Genomic DNA, 26,474 nt, shown 5'->3' on the forward strand with positions numbered 1-26,474 from the left:
GGTGGGGGGTGGGGGGGGGGTTCAGTCGGTTGAGCATCCGACTCTTGATTTCAGCTCAGGTCATGATCTCACGGTCCATGGGTTTGAGCCCCACATCGGACTCTGCCCTGACAGCCTGCTTGGGATTCTCTCTCTCCCTCTCTCTGTACCTCCCCCACTAGTGCTCTCTCACAAATAAATGGATAAACTTAAAATAAATTTTTAGAAGGATATTTTTAAAAAGAAAACTTTGCCAACTCAGTTGAATTCTGGCCCAAAGCAGCGCCCCCAGTTGTGGTGCCTGTCCCACTAACAAGAGAGGCCGCCCGGAGAGGAGGAGGAGCGTGGGGCCGCGTGGGAAGAGGAAAGGCAGAAGCCACTTTGTTGATACTGTCTGTAAGCCTCCCAACAACGAGGCAAGGTACAGATTTAAGTGAGTCTCAAAGAAACTGTCCAAGTTTACCTACGGATAGTTAAGAACTGCAAGTCAAACCCTGACTACTGATTGCAGGATCTGGGCGCCTTCCACAGTGCACTGCTCCCATGCTGTTTCAGGTATAAAGACTGGAGCTCCACAACTATATTTATCATAACCACCCTGCCTGCTCCACCAACAGATCTATCTCCTGCTTCCTGTCTCCTTATCTAGATGTACAGTATAGCCCCTTCTCGGGCTCTGAAGCTAACACCCTTGTCAACCCTCTTTTAGCCCATATCCAATCAGCTTCCAGACCATTCCCTCCCCACCCCCATTCTTTCTCAAACTCTTCCTCCACATACAACCCATTTATCCTCCTCCTCTGGGCCCTCATCCTTTCTCTGCACCTGGGGCTCCTAATGGTGGCCAATCCCTCTGACCACTAGTGGCAAAGGTGATCCTTCTAAAAAACTAATTCTGTGTCACTGCAGTCTGCACTATTCAACACGTCTACACTGCCCATAGAATGACACAGGAAGCAGGTCACAACCAGGCAAAGAGCTAAGAAAGCGGATTTGCAGAGAGGGGAGCTCACAGAAGCATGCCAGGAAGAAGGGACAAGGTGAGAAAGTAGAGAAGACGACTTCCTGGGTTCAGGGGGACTTTCCAGTTCCTGCGTGAGGTCCTCAGATTTGAGGGCATCTGGCCACTTCCTCTTCTCCTCCTCACTGAACTGACTCGAGTGAAAGCTTTCCTAGATCTGACGCCCCCTCACATGCCCCTTCTCCCTCACATACAGGCACGCCATGCTTTAGCCCACATGGTGGGCTCCTGCGTAATACCCTCCCCAACCCCGACTCCAGGCTGGTGAACCCGTCTGATATTCAAGGAGAAGTGCTGCCCCTTTTGTAGCCTCCCACGGACCACACTGTCCCTTCCTCCATAGTGCTCCTGCACAGGTCAACTACCACAGCTTCTGATTGCTCGTTTCCAAGTCCTCCTCCTCCTCCTCTGCGGAATTACAAATGCTGATCAACCAGCAACTAGCACAGTGTCTGGGGCAGTCCTAGTAGACACCCAGTAAGGGTCTAATGTATGTGGAGACGGCGCTGAGTCCGCAGTCCGTGAGATACACTACTGTTGGACAAGCTCCCACTCCTATTACATACTGGATTTCGTGGAAATCTTTCTCAATATGTTTCATACCCTCAAATATTCAGACCGATTTAATCTTTCCTTGGCGTCAGAGCCATGCTATGAGACTAACAGTTTTTATAGTATATTGTAAGTTATATCCCTGGGACCTCTGATGGGTGTGCAGCTGTTTGCTGAACTTCAGTTCTGTTTTTATAAGTCTGTTGTCTTCCTAACCGGCTCGTCATTTTACTTACCTGTACCTATTCATAACAGTGTGCTTCTATTCATCTACTTTACTTTGCTGATTTGATGGCTTTAAATAAAAGGCTGCAGACCCCTCCCTCTATCACAGAGCAAAACACACGACTACAGAGCAGGTCTTCCTTGTGAGAGCTTCCCCACCCGGCCGGCCCCATGTCCAAGTTTGCAGTGCTTTTCTGGATGGCTAAGACCAATAGCCATTGCTGCATACATACACGGGGTTTTACCATAACACCACAGAAACACTACTTATATATTCAAGGCTTCACCCCAAGAAGCTTCAATCATGGTTGAAATATTTTTTCTATGATATCCAAAGGTGCTGTTAGCGAGAAAGCATGCCTCGAAGGAAGCCAACTTCCATGAGGATGAGTGACAGTGAGCAGCGACCTTGGTCCTCATATTTCTGGGGATGGGTAATTTAGGTTCCCCAGCAAATCCTACCTGCCTACCCCGAGCATCCAAGGTCAGAGAGCCAACACCTGGGGAGAGAGAGTTACCTGCACCCTGGATGCCAATTTGGCTGCTGTTTGGGCGGGATCAAAGACTCGGCGAGAAGACTGATCCTTGCAGAAATTAATGTGCCGATTGGCTGCGGTTTCATTAAACCTCCTCATACAGTATGGGCACTGAATATAATCTAAATGCAAAGATAAGAACAAAAGGCAATTAACGTTTCGAAAACAACTCTGGAATGTACTATATGAAATAAAATAAATGGGATATGACCTCTGCTCCACCACAAAAGAACAAAAGTCCCAGACTCTGGTTTGAGACCGCGTATGTCAGAGGGAAAGGTGTGCAAGGGGTCAATAAACGACAGAGCAGGGGAGACGTTTTTCTGTCTATACACTTAATTCAATTAAGTGTGTCCCTTCAAAATGTTTACAGGATATGTTTGTTAGACAATGGACTCGGCATATTTAGACACTTCCCACGTAAATGAATTATTCAGTGAATCCTTATGTGAAGCAAGCGGCCCTAGGTTCACACTGTTGGCACTGACGGTGCGGAAGGGCACAGAAGCCACCAGAGCCCAGGCTGTGGTACTGAGTGGGGCGGAAGGTCACCTGAGACGAGGTTATGGAGCTCCTCTGGGAGGAGGAAGTCATTTCAAATTTGTGGGTATTTGGGATGGGATTTGAAATCAGTGTGGCTGGCAGACACGCTGCTTCTGCAGTGGCTGATTTTTTTTCATTCAACTCCTAAGTGAGGAGGCAAATAGTAAGTTCACGGAAGGAGTTAACGGAAAAAGAAAAAGGTGGGGTTCACAAAGGAGAAAAGCAAAAGCGGGAGGAGGGGAAGGAAAGTGGCTCCAGACACACACAGCTTTAGCTTCCAGGGCCAGAACCTCGCGGGCAGCTCGGTGGGCCCCAGGCCCCTCGGTGCTGCTGCCCACTGCTCTCCGCTTGGCCCTTGTTTATAATGACTAAACAGTGAGAGAAATGGGACACGACAGAACCACAGCCTTTGTAGAATGAGGAGACGCTCACAGCAAAGCCAGTTTGGAGCCCCCAACCCCCCTCCCCGAAGGAGGCGGGAATGTGAGAGTTTTCTTTTTGTTTTGTTTTAGGCAGCTGTAAGGGATGACAAAGGGGACAGGAGCGACCTAAGAGAGTAACATTCCCCTTCTGCCCTGCCAGGAACGATCTGAGACAGCACCGACCTTATACTTTGCACGGACATTTGCCTTAGTCATGCACGTCCACATGTGTGCATGAGTATCTGAAGCAGTGATGTCTTCAAGGTTAAGAGTTTTTTGAAGGCATCTTTTTAAACAATTTGGGGGAGTTTTCTGTTTGAACAAATCACTTCCTACAATGAATACTCATAAAATGTAACAATTGGCATAGATAAGAACTTGGAATATGGTAACAGATGAGCACTTAGCGTAACCTTTTATTTCACATTCTGGAAGGCACATTCTGGAAGGCAGTACGTAATCACCAACTGAATACATACTGAACACCTATTACGTGCCCAGCACCGGTTTTTACTTGGGGGTACAACGACTCTGCAGAAACAAAGTTTTCCCACGGTGATAAATTCCTTGAACAAAATAAAATAGGACAGCATTGGGAAATGAAGAAGGCCCTGCAGCCTGCCTGACTGGTTTTGAGCCTGAGCTACATGCATGAACGACAGCAAGTTACTCAATATCCTTAAGCTTCGATTTCCCCAGTCCCTACACAGCACCTATTTCATCAGGCTGTTGTGAAAATTAGCTCAGATAAGCCGCACTAGGGCTCGGTACAGTGAGCGGGTGGGACATCCTATTACTACAAGGAAACTGGCCCAGCAAGCTTGCATTTCCAACTGCCAAATAGGAATGAAACTGCTTATAAAAGTAAAATTGAAAGTGCCATTGTTGTGCAGAATTCATGACAGCGATGGAGAAAGCAATCTACAACTCAGCTCTTGGTTTGGTGGTTTCCTCAGTTTTACCAGCTGAGAGTCCAGGCTTTGATCAGAAATGCCACTACCACAAACCCTACTCAGTTCGTGCAAAGACGGTGATCGTGGCAGACTGCGTGGCTTCTTCACCTCCACTTGTTCATTCATCGATTCACTGCCACCCTTCTGTGTGGTTGGTGTCAAATGCCACCACGGACACAACAAAGCTGAGGTGTATCTCCCTGCCAACAAAAATCTCAGAGACAACCAGAAGGCTAGGCAAAGAAGCAGACAAGGACCACTCATGATGTCAGCTTCGAAGGGAGGAAGCACTGGGTCCTCCAGCAGCGCAGAGGAGGGACGTGAAGTCAAGACTTAAAGGGGCAGAGGAAGGGGTGGTTGGGTGGCTCAGTCGGCTAACCGTCCAACTTCAGCTCAGGTCATGATCTTGTGGCTCCTGGAGTTCGAGCCCCATGTCAGGCTCTGTGCTGACAGCTCAGAGCCTGGAGCCTGCTTCGGATTCTGTGTCTCCCTCTCTCTCTGCCCCTCCCTCACTTGTGCTCTGTCTCTCTCTCTCTCTCTCTCAAAAATAAACAAACATTAAAAAAATAATAGGGGCGCCTGAGTGGCTTAGTCAGTTGGGCGTCTGACTTTCGCTTGGGTCATGATCTCGCGGTTCGTGGGTTAGAGCCCCGCGTCGGGCTCTGTGCTGACTGCCAGCTCAGAGCCTGGAGCCTGTTTCGGAGTCTGTGTCTCCCTCTCTCTCTGACCCTCCCCTGCTCACGCTGTCTCTCTCTCTCTCTCCTAGAAATAAATAAAAGTATTAAAAAAAATAAAGGGGCAGAGGAAGAAAACTTCAAATACTCTGAGAATGGAAAAAAAATTTTTTTTTGCAACAATAATCTGAACACAGCATGACTGGTTTGTACGGTCTACCCTCATCTCAGTCTGAATCCCCTCTTCCTCTATCAATAATGGTGTCATTAAAGTCACCATGTGCTGTTTATTTCCAAAGTAATGATCTTTAAAGTCTGACTACAAATGGGTTCTTAGGATGACTATGGGAAAGGTGGCCAGATCTCAGAAACATTAAGCAAGAGTCATTTTTAAAATGCAAGCAGTGTGTTGAGTACCCATGTCTTTGTAGCCTCTGAAATGGGCACCAAATGTCCCAGGCCTCACTGAAAAGGTCAACTGTTTCTGTAAAGTGTCACAGCATCCTGGAAAGTTGAATGATTGGCAGACTTAAGTCAGTAAGAATTAGAATAAATACATGTGTCACAACTGAGTCATGAAATCAGGAATCATGGTGAGGAAAAAAAAAATGAAATGATCTGCAAACTCATGCATACTAGGCCACATTATATATAACCCCAGTTAAAACTGTATACGTTTTCTAGTATTTAAGACTGAGAATATACGGGCTAATATAAAATCCTCACACAGTCTAATGAAGTAATGAAAAATGTGTTATTTTAGATAATCATTTTGTTTGGTACATAAAATTATAATAAGGGCACAGGAAAGAATTTGATTATAAAGCTATATTTTAGCAGAATATGAAAGCAGAAAAATAAATTGTACATGTGATGAGATCTTACAAAGAGCATTATTTACTTTAAGGAAACAATAATCCCCACATTTTAAATCCAATGTGGAAATTAGAGAAATCCACACAGCAGGACAGCTGACATAGTTTCGTTTATTTGCCTAAAGAACTATCAAGTAGCCATCAACTCTGTAGCTTCTGCTATTAAAAGGAAATATTGCTCCTAAAAGATTTTTTTTTGTTATATAAGGCTTGTTGCCAAAGTATTATCAAAATCACAGCCATAGATCTTTCTACTTTCACATTATTTTAAGCTATATTTTCATTAGCACCCAGCAGAAGTGAAGCAATTACAAAGATTATTTTCTGGCACACCAGCACGCCCATAACAGTTGTGGCCAGGCCTCTTAGCCAGCTGCGCTGGGAGCTAATCCCACCCACCAGCACGCCCAGAGCAGCTGCAGCCAGGCTGCTGGGCCAGCTATGCCAAGGGCCAGCCCCGCCCACCAGTGCACTCCCAGCAGCTATGGTCCATTTGCAAGGAGAGGCACAAGCAGCCCGCATGAAGCGCACTCCTGGAGCTCTATGATCAGGATAGATTGCACTACTGGGCTCCAGAGGCCGTCTACACAAGACCACTACCAGGAAACCTAACTGACCTAGAAACAAACACGGAGAATAAGACAAAAGAGACAGAGAATATATACCAAAGAAAAAAATGAGACAAAAGCTCAAAAACACAAACAACTAAACAAAATGGAGACAAGCAATCTACCTGATAAAAAGTTCAAAGTGATGGTAATAAAGATGCTCACTGGACTTGAGAGAAGAGTGGATGGAGTCAATGATAACTTCAACAAAGACAAAGAAAATGTAAGAACCAACCAGAGAATACAATAATGAAATGAAAAATGCACTAGAGGGAATCAACATAGATTAGAGGATGCAGAAGAATGGATCAGCAATCTGGAAGACAGAGTAGTGGAAATCACCCAAACTGAACAGAAAAATAAAAAAATAATTTTTAAAAATGAGGATAGGTTGGGGCACCTGGCTCTATCAGTTAAACATCTGACTCTTAAATTTGGCTTAGGTTGTGATCTCACAGCCATGAGATGGAGCCCCATTTCAGGCCCCATGCTGGGTGAGGAGCCTGTAATATTCTCTCTCTCCCCCTTTCTCTCTGCCTCACTCTCTCTTTCTCTCTCTCAAAAGAAAAAAGTAATGAGGATAGGTTAGGGGACTTCTGGGACAACATCAAGCATTTTAACATTCATATCATGGGGGGCCCAGAAGGAGGAAAGCAAGAGAAAAGGGTAGAAAATTTACTGAAGAAATAATAGCTGAAAACTTCCTAACCTCAGGATGGAAACTGACATCCAGGCCCAGGAATCACAGAGTCCCAAATAAGATGAACCCAAGACATGTAATAATTAAAATGTCAAAAATCACAGATAAAGGAAGAGTCTTCACAGCAGCAACAGGAAAGTGACTAGTTACATACAAGAGAATTCTCCACATAAGGTTATCTGCTGATATTTTTTCAGTTTCTGCTAAAACTAAAGTCATGTAGTCTTAACTAAAGTTATTCTGTAGAAACTTTGAAAGCTAAAAAGGAGAGGCATGACCTACCTTCAAAGGGCAGAGAGGAAAAAACCTATATCCAAGAATACTCTACCTGGCAAAGTTATCATTCAGAATTAAAGGACTGATAAAGAGTTTCCCAAACAAAAGTTAGAGTTCATCACCACTAAACTGGCCTTACAACAAATGTTAAAAGGACTTAAGTGTAAAATAAAAGGCCATAACCAGAAGTAAGAAGATTATGAAAAAAATTGTTTCACTGGTAAAAACATATAGTAAAGTCAATCACTTATAAAGCTAGTATGAAAGTTAAAACACAAAAGTAATTAAGTCAGTTACATATACAACAACATGCTACTACTAAATAACCAATGGGTCAACAAAGAAATCAAAAAGGAAATCAAAATACGCCCTGAAACAAATGAATTTGAAAACACAATGTTTCAAAATCTTCCATGCAGCAAAAACCATTCTAAGAAGGAAGTTTACAACATACAGCTTACCTCAAGAAGCAAGAAAAATACCAAATAAGCTATCTAAACTTACACCTAAAGGACCTATAAAAAGAACAACAAATAAAGCCCAAGTTAATAGAAGGAAGGAAATAATAAAAGTCAGAGAAGAAGCAAATGAAATTAAGAAAAAAGCAATAGAGAAGATCAATGAAATTAAAAGATGATTCTTTGAAAAGATAAACAAAATTGATAAACTTTTAGTAAGACTCATCAAGGAAAAAGGAGAACTCAAATAAATAAAATCAGAAATGAAAGAGGAGAATGTACAACCAACAATATAAAAATAAAAAGAATTATAAGGAACTACTATGAAAAATTATATACCAACAAACTGGACAAACTTAGAAGAAATGGATAAATTTCTAGAAACATGAAATCTTCCAAGACTGAATCATGAAGATACATGAAATCTGAACAGACCACTTGAATGAATAAATGAAATTGAAGCATAAATCCAAAACCTCTGAACAAACAAAGTCCAGGACCAAATGAATTTACAGGGGAACTCTACCAAACATTTAAAGAAGAGCTACTATATACTTTCTCAAACCATTCCAAAATATTGACGAGAAAGACATACTTCAATTTCATTCTATGAGGCCAGCAACCTGATACCAAAACCAAACAAAGAAGCTAAAAAAAAAAAAATTATAGACCAATATCTCTAAGCAAAAATCCTCAATAAAATATTAGCAAACTAAATTCAATTAATTCACATTAAAATAAGTAAGTCACAGGGAGGAAAAGTACAGCATAGGGAATATAGTCAATAACAACCAATAATTTTGTATGATGGCAGATGGTGGCTACACTTATCATGGTGAGCACTGAGTAATGTACTGAATTGTTGAATCAATATGCTGTATGCCTGAAACTAATATAACATTGTATGTTAACTATACATTAATAAAAATAAAAAATGTTTAAAAGATCACACACCAAGTGCGATTAATTCCCTGGGATATAAGGATGGTTCAATATCTGCAAATCAATCACTGTGATACACCACATTTAAGAAAAATAAAGGGTAAAAATCATACAATCCTTTCAATAGATGAAGAAAAAGCATTTGACAAAATTCAACATCCGCTTATAATAAAAACTCTCAACAAAGTGGGTACAGAGGGAACATACCTCAACGTAATAAATGCCATATATCGCAAACAAAGAGCTAACATCATACTCAATGATGAAAGGTTGAGAACTTTTCTTTTTCCCCTTAGATCAGGAACAAGAGAAGAATGTGCACTCTCACAACTTTTGTTCAACATACTACTGGAAGTCCTAGCCACAGAATACAGACAAGAAAAAGAAGTAAAAGACATATAACCTGGTAAGGAAGAAATAAAACTGTCACTATTTGCAGACGACATGATACTATATACATAGAAAACCCTAAAGACTATTAGAAGTAGTAAATTAATTCAGTAAAGTTACAAGTTACAAAATTAATATCCAGGAATCTGTTGCATTTCTATATGCATCAAGAAGAATAAAATACATTTAACCAAGAAGGTGAAAGACCTGTACTATGATAAGTATAAAACACCAACTAAAGAAACTGAAGACCACACAAATAAATGGAAAGATACACCATGCTCATGGACTGAAAGATTAAATATTGTTAAAATGTCTATACTACCAAAGCAATCTGCAGATTCAATGTAATCCCTACCAAATGACCACTAGCATTTTTCATAGATCTAGAACAAGTGACAACATTTTTATGGAACCAAAAAAGACCTTGAATAGCCAAAGAAACCTTGAGAAAGAACAAAGCTGGAGATATTACAATTCCAGATTTCAAACTATATTACAAAGCTCTAGGAATCAAAACAGCATACTCCTGTCACAAAAACAGACACAATGGAACAGAATAGAGAGAAGAAGGCAAGAATATACAGTAGGGAAAAGACAATCTCTTCAACAAATGGTGTTGATAGATACATGCAAAAGAATGAGAAAGGCCATTTTTTTACACCATATACAAAAATAAACTCAAAATAAATTAAAAACCTAAATGTAAGACCTGAAACCATAAAAATTCTAAAAGAAAACACAGGCAATAAATTCTTGGACATAGGAGTCAGTACTATATTTTTCAATCTGTCTCCTTACACAGGGCAAAAAAAGCAAAAATAAACTAGGACTACATCAAACTAAAAAACTTTTGCACAGTGAAAGAAACCATCAACAAAAAAGACAAAACAACAACAAAGACAAAAAAGCAACCTACCGGCTGGTAGAAAATATCTGCAAATGCTATATCTGATAAGGGGTTAATATACAAAATATATAAAGAACTCCCAGAACTCAAAACCTAAAAAATCTGAATAAAAAATGGGCAGAAGACCTGAATAGACATTTTCCCAAAGAAGACATACAGATGGCCAACAGGCACATGAAAAGATGCTCAACGTCACTAATCAGGGAAATGCAAATCAAAATCAACATGAAATATTACTTTACACTTGTCAGAAGGGATAGAAGCAAAAAAGACAGGAAAGGGACTCTTGGGTGGCTCAGTCAGGTAAGTGTCCGACTTCAGCTCAGGTCATGATCTCACGGTTCGTGGGTTTGAGCCCCACGTCGGGCTCTGTGCTGACAGCTAGCTCAGAACCTGGAGCCTGCTTTAGATTCTGTATCTCCCTCTCTCTCTGATCTTCCCCTGCCCATGCTGTGTCTCTCTCTCTTTCTCTCTCAGAAATAAATAAAACATTAAAAAAAAATTTTTTTTTTAAAGACAGGAAAAAACAAGTGTTGGTGGGGATGCAGAGAAAGGTAACCTCCATGCACTGTTGGTGGGAATGGAAACTGATGCAGCCGCTATAAAAGAATATGGGGAGTCCTCAAAAAATTAAAAACATAAATACCAGGGGCACGCACCTGGATGACTCAAGCCAACTCTTGATTTCGGCTCTGGTCATGAGGATTTGGTTGTGAAATCGAGCCCTGCATTGGGAGCTCAGTGCAGAGCATGGCACCTACTTGGGATTCTCTGTCTCCACTCTCAAAATAAACAAACTTTAATATATATATATTATCCATATATAATATATATATTATATATATATATCCATATAATATATATATATATATNTGAAATCGAGCCCTGCATTGGGAGCTCAGTGCAGAGCATGGCACCTACTTGGGATTCTCTGTCTCCACTCTCAAAATAAACAAACTTTAATATATATATATTATCCATATATAATATATCTATTTTATATATATATCCATATAATATATATATATATATTACCCATATAATACAGTAATTCCATTTCTGGATATTTACCCAAAGAAATGAAAACTCTAATTCAACATGGGGGGACCTAGAGGGTAATACGTTAAGTGAAATAAGACAGAGAAAGATAAATAGCATATGATTTCACTTATATGTATAACCTAAAAAACAAATGAACAAATGAACAAAAAACAGAAACAGACTTATAAATACAAAAAACGAAGTGGTGGTTGCCAGCAGGGGAGGGAGGTGCAGGGATGGGCAAAATAGGTAAAAGAGGTAAAAACTTCCAGTTACAAAATAAGTAAATCACCCTTTCCATAAACGATGAATCTTAAATAGTAATCCTAAACAAAGGATAAAGAAAGGATAAAGAAAAAAGGTCATCTCACCAAAAAATACTTTTTTAATTTTATAAAGTTATCTGTAATGAGGACCTCTCATTAGAAAACAAAACAAAAACAAACACCAGATGCAATACAAAAAGTATTACCGAAAGCATCCTATCCTACTTTTTCTGCTTCCTCTGATTAAAAAAAAAAAAAGTTTCCTTAATCAAGAGAAACTATTACAAGAACAGAAAATTAGGATGTGCTCTGCCAATGGGTAAGAGATCAACACCCACAATGATCAATCTCAACACTGTTATAGTGGTCCAAGTAAAATATACTTCATTTTTCACATAGAGCTCTAAAATTCAAATCATTCAGCAAGTGAAATAATCTTCTGTTAAGGATAGTCAAGGTAAGCTCTTTTCACACTGGAAAATTATTACGGCCAATATAATCCTTTACTCCACACATCCCTGTGCACTTCAGTACCAAGTATTTTCATCTTCCCCTCAAAACTTAGAAATGGGTAAGTAAATAAATAAATCAGTCATGGGGATAAAAAGTACAGCTAGTAGTGAATGATATTATAATAAATTTGTATCATGACAGATGTTAACTACACTTAATATGATCAGCATTTTGTAATGTATACAAATGTCAAATCGTTAATGTTGTATGCCTGAAACTAATAATAGTGTATGTCAACTGGACATAAAAATAATTTTTAAAAACCTGTATTTTTAAAAAGATTATTTTCTGGTTATAGAAGGTCCGATTATTTCTCAGATGATTTTTATAGTGTGATTACACTGTGGGTTTGGAATTGGTTTTGTTTTTTTACTCTTTCAAATGAGCTTTGAGAACTAATTTACATGAAGTAAAATACACCTATTTTAAGCATACTGGCCAGCGAGTTTTAATAAATGTACACACTTCATCTGAAACACAGGACTGTTTCATTACCCCAAAAAGTTCCCTCATACCCGTTTTTCAGTCAATATTCCCCCAAACCCAGTCTCAATCAATCAAAACTCCATTTTCTGTCACTAAAGTTTTGGGGATTTTTTGTTTGTTTTTGAGAAAGAGCGTGTAAGCATGACTGAGGGGGAGGAGGGGCAGAGGGAGAGAGAGAGGCTGAATCTTAAGCAAGCTCCATGCTCAGCATGGAATCCAATGTGGGTCATAACCTGAGCTGAAATCAAGAGTGGGACTCTGAACCGACTGAGCCGCCAGGCACCCTTCCTGCCACTCAGGTTTTATCTGTTCTATAGTCTCACATAATAGAACACCCATGTTGCTGCCAATATAGTAGCACTTTCTTCTTACTGTGGAGTTGTATTGTTTTGTAAATAATTACACAATTTGTTTATCTACTCACTTGCTAATGGACAATAGCAGGATTTTCCCCCCTAGCTTATGCTATAAAGCCACTATGAACATTAATATAGAAGTCTCGCCTAAGGACATGTTTCCAGTTTGTTGGAAAAATACCTAGGTATAGAATTGCTCTATAAATAAGCATATGTTTAACTTAAGAAAATACCAGTGCAGAGTAGCTGTACTATTTTACACTCCCCTCAACAGTGGGACCTCCAGCTGTTCCACATCCTAGCTGTCATTTGTATTGTCAGTCTTTAATTTTAGCGATTCAAGTGGGTATGCGGTGGTATCTCACTGTGGTTGTAATTCACATCTCCCTGACAGAAATGATGCTGGGTTTCTTTTTGTGTGCTTCTCAGCCATCATGTTGTGATGTATCTGTTCAAATACATCTCTCACTTTTTTCTTACTGGGTTGTCTTATTGAACTTCAAGAGTTCTTTATATATTCTTGATAGGAGTCCTCTGACCATATGTATTATGAATATTTTCTCTCAGCCTGTGGTTTGCCTTTGCACTCTCTTAAGGGTGTCTCTGAAGACTAAAATTTTTAGGTTTGGTGAAGCCCAATTTATGAATTTCCTTTTAAAAGAATCTCTACCTTTTATATCCTGCTTATATCCTTTGTTGACTCTTAGATCTAAGATTTTTGGTTTTTCTGGAAATCTTATAGTTGTAGCACTTATATCAGGTCAAATTCCATGGTGAATTAATTTTTGTCAGTTAATTTTTGTATAAGGATCACAACTCATTTTTTTCCAAATGTATATCTAGTTGTCCCTGTTTTATTAATAGAACTATCTTTTCCTACATTGAATTTCGCTTTGTCAAAAATCAATCGCCCATACCTGGGTGGTAGGTCTACATCAAGATTCTCTTTTCTGTTCAAATGATACACCAATGTTAAATTACTGTAACATCAAAATAACTTTGACATCAGGCATTGTCAGTACCCCAATTTTCCCCCTTTTTTCCAAACTATCTTGGCTATTCCAGATCCTTTGAATTTCCACATAATTTGAGAGTCAACTGGTGAATTCCTTATGTGGCAAAGAAAACTTGCAGGGAATTTTACTGGAATTACATGGAGCCCATAGTTCAATTTGGGGAGAACTGACATAACATAATATCAAGTCTTTCAAATCATGAAAATGGGTAAATCTCTTCATTTATTTTGGTCTTTTTTCTCTAAACAGTGTTTCATGGTTTTCATTTTTCAAGTCTTACACATATTTTGCTAAACATACATCTAAGTATTTAATGTGTTTTCATAATTGTAAATGTATTTTTAATTTCATTTTTCAATTGTTTATGCTTACTATATAGACATATAAATTATTTATGTATATTGACTTTATATCCTCAAAATGTGTTAAATGAACTTTTAATTCCAGTAGGTTTCTTATAGTTTCCTAAAATCTTCTACGTTTACTCATTCATGATTATGTTGTCTATGAATAAAGGTAGTTTTACTTCTTCTTCCTCTCCAATAATTTATTTCCTTATTTCAGTGGGTACTACATCTCCAGTACAGTGTTGAACAGAAGGGGTCAGAATAGATATCCTTGCTTTTTCTCATCTCAGTGGGAAAGTGTTCAGATTATCAAGTGTAATGTTAACTGCAGATTGTTCAAAAATGCCCTTTTATGGAGATGTTTCCCTTCTATTTCTACCTTTCTAAGAATTTTCTTTTTAAAATATATACAGGTGTTGCATTTTGTCACAAGCTTTCCCTGTATCTAGTGGGATAATCATATGCTTTTAAAAATATTTTGTTAGGGGCACCTCAGTGGTTCAAGGGTTAAGCATCTGACTTCGGCTCAGGTCATGATCTCATGGTGTGGGTTCGGGCCCCACGTTGGGCTTTGTGCTGAAAGCTCAGAGCCTGGAGCCTGCTTCGGATTCTGTGTCTCCCCCCCTCTCTGCCCCTCCCCTGCTCANTTTTTTTAATAAAAATTAAAATTAAAAAAGAATATTTTGTTAATATGGTGAACTACATTTACTATTTTCTTCCCTCTAATTAATTGAGGTATAATTTGTTCTTGTAACTTTTTATTTAAAAAGTGTTTAATTTTTTATTTATTTCTGAGAGAGAGACAGCACGAGCAGGGGAGGGTCAGAGAGAGAGAGAGGGAGATACAGAATCTAAAGCAGGATCCAGGCTCTGAGCTAGCAGTCAGCACAGAGTCTGATGCAGGGCTCGAACCCACGAACTGTGAGATCATGACCTGAGCCAAAGTCGAAGTCGGACACTTACCAACTGAGCCACCCAGGGACCCCTCTTGTGACTTTTTAAAGAGGAAGTATACTGAGTAATTGGTTTAAACCTTTCTTCTTTTCTACTTATAAGCTTTTTAAAAGTATATAAATCTCCTCCTAGCACTGTTATAGCTGAATCCCACACATTTTGGTATGTTTTCATTACCATCTGTTCAAAATATTTTCCCATTCTTTTATGATTTCTTCTTAAATCCATGATTATTAAGAAAAGCTGATAATTTCCAAATATTAGGAATTCTTTTTTTCTTTTTTAATGTTTTATTTATTTCTGAGAGAGAGAGAGCATGAGCAGGGGAGGTTCAGAGAGAGAGGGAGATACAGAATCTGAAACAGACTCCAGGCTCTGAGCTGGCTGTCATCACAGAGCCCAACGTGGGGCTTGAACCCACGAACTGTGTGATCATGATCTGAGCCAAAGTCGGACGCTTAACTGTCTGAGCCACCCAGGCGCCCCCAAATATTAGGACATTTTCTAGATATATTTTCATCATTAATTTCAACTTAATTCTGCTGAGTCAAGTAACAATCTGCATGATATTTCAATCCTTTTACATTTATTGAAACTTACTTTGTGGCCCTCACGTGGTCTACCTTGGATGAATGCTCTACGTATACTTAGAAAGAATTATACTTTGCTGTTGCTGCATGTCACCTTATAGCTTTAGATATTAATTAGGTCAAACTGCTTGTACTGTTATTCACATTTTCTAGGTCCTTACTGATTTTCCTGCTGCTTATTTTATTAGCTACTAAGAAAGGAACACTAAAATGTCTAAATATAACTGTGAATCTGTCTACAGTTTCGTCAGTTTTTGTTTTATGTTCTCTGAAGCTCTGTTACTAGGTACATAAACATTTAGGATGGATAGGCCTTCTTGATGAATATAGATTTTTAATCATTACCCTTGTTAATAACACTTGACATTTGCATTGCCTGATAATAATATTAGCATTCCAGCTTTATGATTATTACTTGTGTGTGTATCTTTCCCTATGTTTTTAACATGGCAGTCTACAGTTGTTTTGACATTGCTGGTATTTAATTCTTTTTATCTTTTTATCCAACGGGGAAGGCACAAATCATAAGTGTATGTTTCCACGAAATGTTTACAAGCTCCACACACCCATGTAATCCAGCCCAGATCAAGACTCAGAACATTCTCAGCCATGTTCCTCATGCCCACTCCTGCTCATCCCCACCCCTCCAAGGAAAACCACTGCCTGACTTCCAACCTCAGAGATTCAAACCTGAAGTTTCTAAAACATTTGAGTTTCTGGTATTTATAAATCAGGAAATCTGCATTTCTGACATCCTTTGAGAAATTAGATCTGGCAACCCTGGCGTATGTCTCCTTGAGGCGGTGGCAGCCTGCTAACGTAGAGGCAGCTGTCCTGAGTGAGAGTGTGGTCTCTGTAGGCCTACCTGGGTCACCTCCTTGTTTTCTCACCTGCCTGGCACATTTGTTTCTATCTTTCTATTTAAAGTGTGTTTCTTATGGAAAGTATATAATTGGACCTTGTTTTCATATTCAGTGACAATCTGCCTTTAATCTGAAGGGGTCAGTTATATGCAACCATCCATATGGTTAGGTTTAAGTTTACCATCTTGCTATTTGTCTTTCTACCATCTTTGTTGTTTTTTCCCCTCTTTTCCTATTCTCTCTTAGATTGAAAGTTTTTCCATTTTATCTCCACCCATTAGTAATATGTCAAGATTTTTGTGTGTTTACTCTAGGGTTTATAATAGGCATCTTTAAGATATAATAGTCTACCTTCAAATAATACTACACCTATTCAAGTATAAGGGATACTAACCTTATTCATGTATAATACATAAAAACTTTCTACAATGTATGTCCATTTGCTTTACCTAACCTTACTGTATTGTTTTCATACATAATATGTTTTAATTATGCTTGAAATAGCCAGTTATAATCCTAACATTTACTCAATGGAAAACAAGACAAGGATGTATGCTTTCACCATGGCTATTCAATATACTATTGGAAATTCTAACCAGAGGATTTCGATATGAAAAAGAAATAAAAGAGACAAACTGGAGAGGAAGAAATAAAATTACATCAGTTCCCAAATGACATAATTTTATATGTAGAAGACCCTAAAAATTCCACACCAAAAAAACAACTGTTAAAGCTAACAAAATTCAACAAAGTTGCAGGTTAGAAAATACCCCCAAATCAGTCATATTTCTATATACTAGTAATGAACAATCTGAAAAGAAAGTTAACAATTCCATTTACAATAACATCAAAAAGAATAAAATAGGCATAAATCTAACCAAAGTGGTAAAAAACTTGTACCTTCCTATACCTATTCAATGAAATGTTGATAGAAATTAAAAAAAAAAAAAAGATAAATAAATGAAAAGACAATGCATGCTCATGGCTTGGAAAACAATTCTGTTAAAATGATAACACCATGCAAGCAATGTACAGATTTAATGCAACCCCTATCAAAATTCTAATGCCTTTTTCAGTAACAGAAAAAAAACCCATCCCAAAAATTCATATATAATCTCAAAGGTCCCCAAATAACCAAAACAATCTTGGAGGACTTTCAACACTTACTACAAATTTACTAGAGTAATCAAAACAGGGTGGTTCTGGCATAAAGACAGACATATAGAAAAACAGACTAGCACAGAAATAAACTTTTGCATATATGGTGAAATGACTTTTTATAAGGATGCCAAGATCACTCAATGGGGAAAGGATAGTCTTTTCACAAATAGTACTGAGGAAACTAGATGTCCACATGTAAATCTAGATAAGCGACTTCCAATGAATCTCGGATCTTACCTTATTTCACATACAGAATTAACTCCACCTGGATCAAATACAAAACTGTAAAAGCCTGAAAACATAAAACTCTTAGAAGAAAGCACACGGGGAAGGCTTCATGACATGGATTTTGCAATGATTTTTTTGGATTTGACAAAAGCTAGGAAACAAAAGAAAAATAAAACTGGACTTTCTCAAAATTTAAAAATTTTGTGCATCAAAGTATATCATCAAGAAAGTGAAAAGACCAAAAAAAAAAAAAACAGACAGACAGACAGACAGAAAGAAAAGAAAGAAAAGAAAGTCTACAGAATGGGAGAAAATATTTTAAAATCTTATATCTGATAGGGATTAATATTAACCTAATAGAGTCTCTGACTCTAATTTTCAATTTACAGAAAAACAGAAGATAGAGGAATATACAAGTTAAACATTAGCCTGAGTAAAAAAGCAGACAAATCTAGAATAGGAGATATCCTAAAAGATGTCCTAAAAGATATCCTAAAAGCCTACTGGCTTAGTAGGGATATTGTGCAAGATTAAAGAAAAGAGACAACAACAAAAAATGCATGGTTCTTGGATTGTGATTAGGGAGCAAGGAGTGAGCTTTAAAAGACATTCTTAAGATAACTGGGAAAATATGAGTCCATAGATTATGCAAGAAAACGCGCACATATTTCAGAAATGCATACTGATATATTTAAGGGTAAAGTCTTATGATGTTTGGAACTTAGTTGTAAATAGTTCTGCCCCCCCACCCTCTTACACTGTTGGTGGGAATGTAAACTGGTACAGCCTCTCTGGAAAACAGTGTGGAGGTTCCTCAAAAAATTAACAATAGAACTCCCCTATGACCCAGCAATAGCACTGCTAGGAATTTACCCAAGGGATATAGAAATGCTGAGGCATAGGAGCACATGTACCCCAATGTTCATAGCAGCACTCTCAACAATAGCCAACACATGGAAAGAGCCTAAGTGTCCCTCAACGGACAAATGGATCAAGAAGATGTGGTTCATCTATACCATGGAATACTCCATGGCAATGAGAAACAATGAAATCTGGCCATGTGTAGCAACATGGATGGACCTTGAGGGTGTTATGCTGAGTGAAATAAGTCAGGCAGAGGAGGACAAATATCATATGTTTCACGTATAGGAGGATTAGGAGGAACTTAACTGAGTACCATGGNCCCAGAAAATCAGAAGACAGAAAATATGACCATGTAAACAACTGTCAAATTTCAATGGAAGGTATAGTTTATGAGTGATCACTGTAACTATTTCTTCCTTTTTCTGTAAATTTGAAAATTTTCAAAATAAAAAGCTTAAGGAAAAAGCCTCTAGGCCACTAAATTGCACAACTTAAAATGGTTAAAATGGTGAATTTCATATTATGAGATTTTTATCTCAAATCAAAACCCTATTCCCCGCTGCCACCCTCCCGCCTCCCAAAATAGAAAAAAACACTGACACCGTGGAGCTATTGGAGAACTGTCCTGCACAGTCCCATTCTCATAGACCATGATGTGAATGGTGTCCCCTGGAGTTAAGCAGTGCCATGACCCTGGGTAAAGTGGCAGTCTTGTGTTGAAATAGAGTTAGAAGGAAACACAGAATCTTTACACGGTATTAAAATAAAATTAGGATAAGATATATTGTATGATAAAATTACTTTTATGATCTAATTGCTATTATTAATTTTAGAGTGCCTAGGAGGAAGCAAGGCATGATGCTTTGGCCCCAAATCAAGCACAATTGGTTAAGAGTAAAATAAAATGCCCAAAAGCAAACCAAACAGGCCCCACACCTGGGTTGATGGATGGAGGAGGTGGAGGTGGGAGAGGTCGGCCTTGTTTAATGGCTAGTGTACACTGCTTGGCTGAACGGATTGCGTTAATGAAGTCTTCATGTTGTTGCCTCCAGTTAGATCTCCTCACAGGTTGAAGCTATAAAAAAGAAATACCAATATATACTAACTTAGACTGTACATCTCTCCACTGCAACTTTTGAAGCTGGGATTTAAATTTTAGGACATAGGACTGTGAAATTTAGAGGGAAAAGAGAATGTGTGTTCAAAAATACAAAAAGAGATTTGGAAAATACAGTAAATAAAACTTGCAAGTCACAACAATGTGGGAAAACACAAAATAAAAATCAGAAAAACAAACTACAACACTTAACAGAAAGACTTAACTGTAAGATTAAAAAGGACTCTCTTCCAAGTTAATTGCTAGATTTAATGAAAACATAAACGAGATTCTTTTTTGCCACATCTGGAAAGTATCTGAAATACATTTCGAAATCTAAGTGAGCATGATTAAAAAAGAAAACAGTAAAGGTGGATTATACTTACATGACATTACACTGCACTATCAAGCAAAAATGAAACCAGAGAGCCAAAAAGGGGCTTTAATGTACTTAAGGATGTAATCAAGAAGAACAAGCACGATACTGATAGTACCTTGGACTGAGGAGCCTTTCTCACGAGGAGAATGTCAGTGCCCTGTAATCTTTGTTTCAAGGAATTGAAAGGTTTACGCTTTTTGTTGAAGAGTTTCCTACATATTGGCCCATGTCTTTCCTAGAAAAGAAACAGTGGGGATTAAAATTTTTAACATGTACAGTCACAAGGTTTGTACTTAAGCAGCCCCCACTAGAATGACGGGGGTTCACCTTCGGAGCCAAGTTCATTCTCTAACTCTCAAATCACAGCAGAGCAAATCCATCTGGCTCTCTCCACCCATGTTACACAGCACTAGATACTGCGTGAGGGCAAGGTCAAGAAAAGGCCTCTGTGGCCTCCACAGCTACAGAGACATATTTCGAACTTGGTTTTATATACTGAACTCTACTACCTGGGCTGTGTGAATGATTCCAGGCATTAAATAATGTTGAAAAGGCAAACGTTCTAGTTTAAATCGAAATAAATATTTTTGATATTGAGCTAGGTACTCACTGAAGCCAAGGAAATTTTCCTATGTCTTCTGTTTCCTGCCTCCACAGTTTCCAAATTCCACAAGCAAGTCATCCAGTAACATAACAGGGAATCTGAGTCCCAACAATCCTAATATTCCATTTTACCACCCTTTTGAGATAGCCCTTTGCATACAGCAGGGGGATACTTAGCTCCTACCAATGCAACCTTCTCAGAAAAACTCTTCTTACCACTCAGCAATTTCAAAATGCATTCAACAGGGCCACATTTCTACATGCAGCACATTAAACTACTTAACTTCCTCAAGGAGTGGAGAGGTTTCAAAGAAATATTTGAGAACATCTGCAAAAGACAACTGGGACACCCATACAAATAAATGAAGAATACACCAATTCCATTTACATTATGAAGATATTTTCCTTTAATTTATCCAAACATTTCACATCCATGAAGTCATTTATTTCAGAGCAAATCTAAACTTTTAATATTAAGTTTTAAAATGTTACAATATTTAACATTTAACAGACAATCGGCAGGGAAAACATTCTTTACTCCAGCCAAGTAGTCCTTTAAGTATTCAGGATTTTTAGTACATAAAAAATGAACCAACAAACAGGGCTTTGCCCGTGTACCACCTTTACAAAAATCTAAGGCATCACTGCTATAGGATTATACCAACAACTTTCCACTAACTGTCCTCTTCTTCGGTGGATATGGAACTAATAATAGTTAACACACAGTTCCTTCATCCAGACCCAACAAAATACGGAATCTATTAAAAAAAATCCCTATACCTGTACAAACAAGCTATAATACCACATTATTTTTTTTTTTTAAGTTTTATTTAAGTAATCTCTACACTCCATGTAGGGCTCAAACTCATGACCTCAAGAGTCACATGTTCTACTGACTAAGCCAGCCAGGTGCTCTCCATTTTTATTATTTATTTATTTATTTATTCATTTTAAGAGAGAGAGAGGGAGAGAGACTCCTAAGCAGGCTCTGCACTGCAGAGCCTGATGTGGGGCTTGACCCCACAAACTATGAGATCATGACCTGAACTGAAATCAAGAGTGAAGACACTCAACTGACTAAGCCATCCAGGTGTCCCTTCCATTTTAAATTAAAGGAGAGAAAGGCATCACATCAGTCGATCAAATAAATGCTTAGTAGCCTGGCGATAGGTCTAGAGAGTAGACCCACGAAAACCCAAGACACACCTGAAATTCAGTGATCCCACTTCAAATGGAATGGTACCCCACTAGGTCTTAAACTCATTCTTACGGGGTGCAAGCCCGGCTTGGCAACAAGCAGCACAGTTCTGATTAACAGAACAGATACTTCATTTTTAAAATTCCCCAGAGAAAGAAAACCTACAACCTTATTGTATAGTCTTTTGCCCCAAATGTGGTTAGGTATATGGTCCAAAACCTTTAAGTCTGCTTATGTCTCCTTGATCTAAAATGTTCAAACTCAGAGTTGCATTATCAACATAAGTTGGTTTTTTAAAATCATTTTTCTTGGGTATCTCTTTATAATATTGGAGTCTAATACCTGGTTGATTCCCTAATTTTTAAATAAATTAAGCTTTTATTCCACTTTATAGGCATCGATCATGCAGTTAGCTTGCATCTGATTAACAATTAGATCTTGGAACAGGCCTTCCATCCATTTTGTTCAAATTACATAAAACTCCTAAAAATTTGAAAGGTTCTGTCTTCATACGTGGCAAAGCAGGAAACAGAGGGAGGTTAAAGGACTTGTCAGAATTAGTGACAAATTTGAGGCTAAACGCCAAGTTTCCAGATGCTCCAAATTCAATGTTCATTCCTCTTGACTAGCTAATTTCCCTGGTGCTTTGGCCTTAAAATTTGAATTTTTGATGCTTATAGAAAAGGCGAAAGAGCCAAAAGCTCTCAAGAGACAATCAGCTGTGCCAAAACACTTTCATCTGGTATCCTTTTTATAAGAGTACTGCGTTTAATTAAACTCCCTTCTGAATGGGGTGGCATCTATCTGCCTCAGTGTCCTCCAGGCCTGCCAGCCATAGGTTATGTTACCCTCTTCCCTTGCTTTCCCTCCACATCTGTCTTTAATCTTTGCTGCTGCAGCCTCCTCACTGACTTGACAGTTCATTTAACTCCAACGAAACACATCTACAAAATGTCTTTATGTTTACCAGAACATCTGCTGCAAAGCGTCTTCCACAGACTTCACAGGGAAGTAACTCCTGATTGCCATCTGTATGAGATCCAAAAGCACATTATGTTAGTTTCGTGGAACTGCCTGCCCAAGAAGAAATGACTAACTGGAGGGGACCTCAATAGCTTGATCTCCTCACTCTTTTCCCTCCCCACCAACTTCCTTCTCTTAGGAAGATATTTCATGAACTCACCCATTTTCCTCTTCTAAAGGAACTTCTCACTTCACTAAACAGGTAAATTCCATATCCTTCAGGCAACCTCAGTACATTTAACATATTCCTAAACTAAGCGCCTGATAGTTTTGCTTTAGACAGAAGTACAAAGTTAATACTTTAGTATAAAGTCATAAATTATCTGGGGTGCCTGGGTGGCTCAGTTGGTTGAATGTCTGACTGTTGACTTTGGCTCAGGTCAATGATCTCATGGGTTCGTGGGATTGGGCCCTGCATCAGATTCCACACGGACAGCACAGAGCCTGCTTGGGATTCTCTCTCTTCTCTCTGCCCATCCCCTCACTTGTGCACATGCTCTCTCAAAATAAACAGATATTTTTAAAAAGTGACAAATTATCTAATGACAACATCTTTGAGATTCCTACTAGAGTGTAATGTCTATGTGTGTGCTGAGTGAAGGCATGGCAATTTATCAAAGGTCATATGAAAAGGATCACCAAATAATCAAATTTAAGGTACTTTTCTGAGAATGGCTTTCTCTCTGAGAGTTTAGTGCTGGAAAAACTCCTACCTGAGAAGGAGCATAAAATACTGATGAAAAGGACCAAGTAGAACTAAAGACAGGAGTTCTATCCAAATCAGGAAAGATGGGACCAAGACAATGGAGAAGTACATGAAGACAAGCATCATCTGAGGGTTGGTGTTTGCTGTCACACCTCTTCCTGAAGTCAGTGAAGAACACTCACTGCTGGCATTTTATATGTAGTCATGAATGAGTGAAGGACTATAATCACCATATGCTCACTACTTGCTATTGTTATTAATATTAAACAATGGTGTTTTAAAAGTTAAATGAAGAATAAAGTCAAATACTTTAAAAAAAAAAAAAAGCACGAGATTGAGCCCACGAGATTGTGCCCCATGTCTCAAAGTGCCTGATCCATAGTAAGGTGCTCAATAAATACTTGTTGAATGTGTGGGCCAAACAAGAATTGTGTTTCACCACAAGACGAGTCATTCATTCAATAAATAATCTGCTACATGCAACCCTGTGGAAATATTGAGAGAAACCATACATGTATCCAACATAGAAAAGAAGAATATGTGCACAAATTACATTAAAGTTAGAGAAGCGTCACAAGAAAAGGAAAACATGGAATTCTGAAAAGGTTTTGCTTCATATTACTTAAAGTTCACCTGGAGTTGAGTATATAAAGATTAGAAAAACTGATCATGGAGAGGATTTAATATTAGATTAACAATCTGGGCTTTATTCTACAAACAAGGGGAGCAATCATTGACATGGAGAAGAATCTGAATAGAGCTGTGGAAAGTTCACGTGACAAAGGTGAGGAGGGTTGAATGGATGGTACTGGGGAGGGAAGATGGGATTTCAGTTAAAAAGCTAAAGGTGTGGGCTTGAACTGGGAAGAAAAGAGGAAATGGGAGACACCAGGCTCAAAGAATTGACAACATGACTAGATGTGGAGAGAGTTGGGAAGTGGTGAAGCGAGAACAGTGCCGAAGAACACAGAAGATGGTTAGGCTGTGAACAGAAACAGAATTTGAAAAGAAGGGCCATCTTAGTAAGAAAAATGACCTCAGCTTTGGAAATACTGAGTTTGAGAGAGTCATCCAGCCAGCAGGATGGAAATGAGGGAGGTCAGGGCTAGAGACACAGATGTAGGCTTTGTTTGGAGAGTGATGTAAAGGCATGATATTGCCAGGGAAGAGGTCATGGAAAGAGAAGTACAGGGATGATCCCTAGGGAACTCCATATTTAAAGGCCAAGAAGATGAGGATGATAAGCCAGAAGGAGAAACAGGAGAGAACAGGGTCATGGAAACCAAGAAAAGGTTTGAAAAAGGAAGGACTGATTAACAGGAATCAGATGGTAGCTCATTACAGACATTGTTGATTTAAATGATTTCTTCTCACATCTGCCAGATGGTATTGTATTTGCAACACAGGTCATCCATTACAGCATACAGAAATATTACTCTTCCTCTCTGTTCTTTTGGCCTTGTAACTCTGTAAAACTAGGTCTTAAAATTATTTTTTAAAATTATTTTTTTTCAGCAAGGATATCCCACCACTTACACACTTATTAGTTAATAAAAGGTACTCATCATAATTATAAAACTCCTTTTTCTAAACTGATAATGAAGGATGATTTTTATTTTTACCAATATTACTGTGACATTTGTATGGTGTTTCCCTGTTTTCCAAACACTTTTCCTATGTAATCTCATTTGCTTCTCACAGCAACCCCGTAAGGCCAAGTTGGTACTACTATTTTTTTCTTTTTTTTTAACAGATAAGATGACAGAGATTCAAAGTTAGGGGACTTTTCAAAGACCACAAGTAGTAAGTAGTAACACTGAGAGCCAAACCTGAGTCTCTGTGTCTACAAGTATTAAGATTATATATTCAACTATTACCATAAATACAGGTATGTCAGTACTAACCTACAAAACAAATGGAAGTCCCCGAAGGATAAATAGCCTCTGATTTAAATCCATGAGTTTTAATTAGCTCAATGAGTTTAAAATAATGATATACAATATTCAACAGAACACCTGAAATACCACATTCTGAAGCTTGACCATAAGGAAGAGAACACGTGCCTCTCAGTTGATCCAAACATGGAAATCAATGAGGTCTATAGTGCTTGTTCCAGAAGGCTGAATCACATAGAATATGTGATCACTAGAACCTTCAAAGAATTATTTAAAACCACCAAAATGCCTTGCAACAGGTGAATGCTTATACTGTTAATACCCAAACCTGGAATACTATTCAGTAACACAACACTACTGATATAGGCAACACCTAGATGGATCTCAATGCTGAGTGAAAAAAGCCGATCTCAAAAGGCCACATACTGTATCATTTCATTTGTACAATAATCTCAAAATGACAAAATTATAAAGATGGGAAACGGATTGCTAGCAGAGAAGACTAGTCTGGGAGGGAGGTGGTTGCGACTATATAGGGTACAATGAGGGAGACCTTTGGGTAATGGAATAGTTCTGTACCTAGAATGTGGTTGCAGTTATTACAGATGTAATAAAATGGTCTGGAACTATAAATGTATATTGTACCAATGCATATTTCCTGGTTTTGATATTGCACTATAGTTATTTAAACTGGAACTTAAGCTGGGGAAACTGGGTAAAAGGTGAATGGGATCTCTATTTTGCAATTCTTGTGCACTAATTTTATCAAAATAAAAAGTTTAAAAAAAAAATCTGGGGGTCAGCAAATTGTGGCCAGTAGGCCAA

At 38.4% G+C, this 26,474-nt stretch overlaps 1 protein-coding gene across 1 annotated transcript in view; it reads right to left on the reverse strand.

Annotated features, from left to right (window-relative positions):
• The window catches only part of ZC2HC1B (zinc finger C2HC-type containing 1B), a 53,132-nt gene that overhangs the window by 19,626 nt on the left and 7,032 nt on the right, over window positions 1-26,474 (reverse strand). The window contains exons 2-5 of the mRNA XM_077776018.1: window positions 22,993-23,054; window positions 20,340-20,459; window positions 19,686-19,824; window positions 2,296-2,435 (exon numbers count right to left, since the gene is read on the reverse strand). Coding sequence (XP_077632144.1) covers window positions 2,296-2,435; window positions 19,686-19,824; window positions 20,340-20,459; window positions 22,993-23,054 — 461 coding nt within the window. The remainder of the gene's footprint in view (window positions 1-2,295; window positions 2,436-19,685; window positions 19,825-20,339; window positions 20,460-22,992; window positions 23,055-26,474) is intronic.

The sequence above is a fragment of the Crocuta crocuta genome, unplaced genomic scaffold (assembly GCF_008692635.1).
Source record: "Crocuta crocuta isolate KB4526 unplaced genomic scaffold, BGI_CrCroc_1.0 scaffold25, whole genome shotgun sequence".
NCBI classification, from domain to species: Eukaryota; Metazoa; Chordata; class Mammalia; order Carnivora; family Hyaenidae; genus Crocuta; species Crocuta crocuta.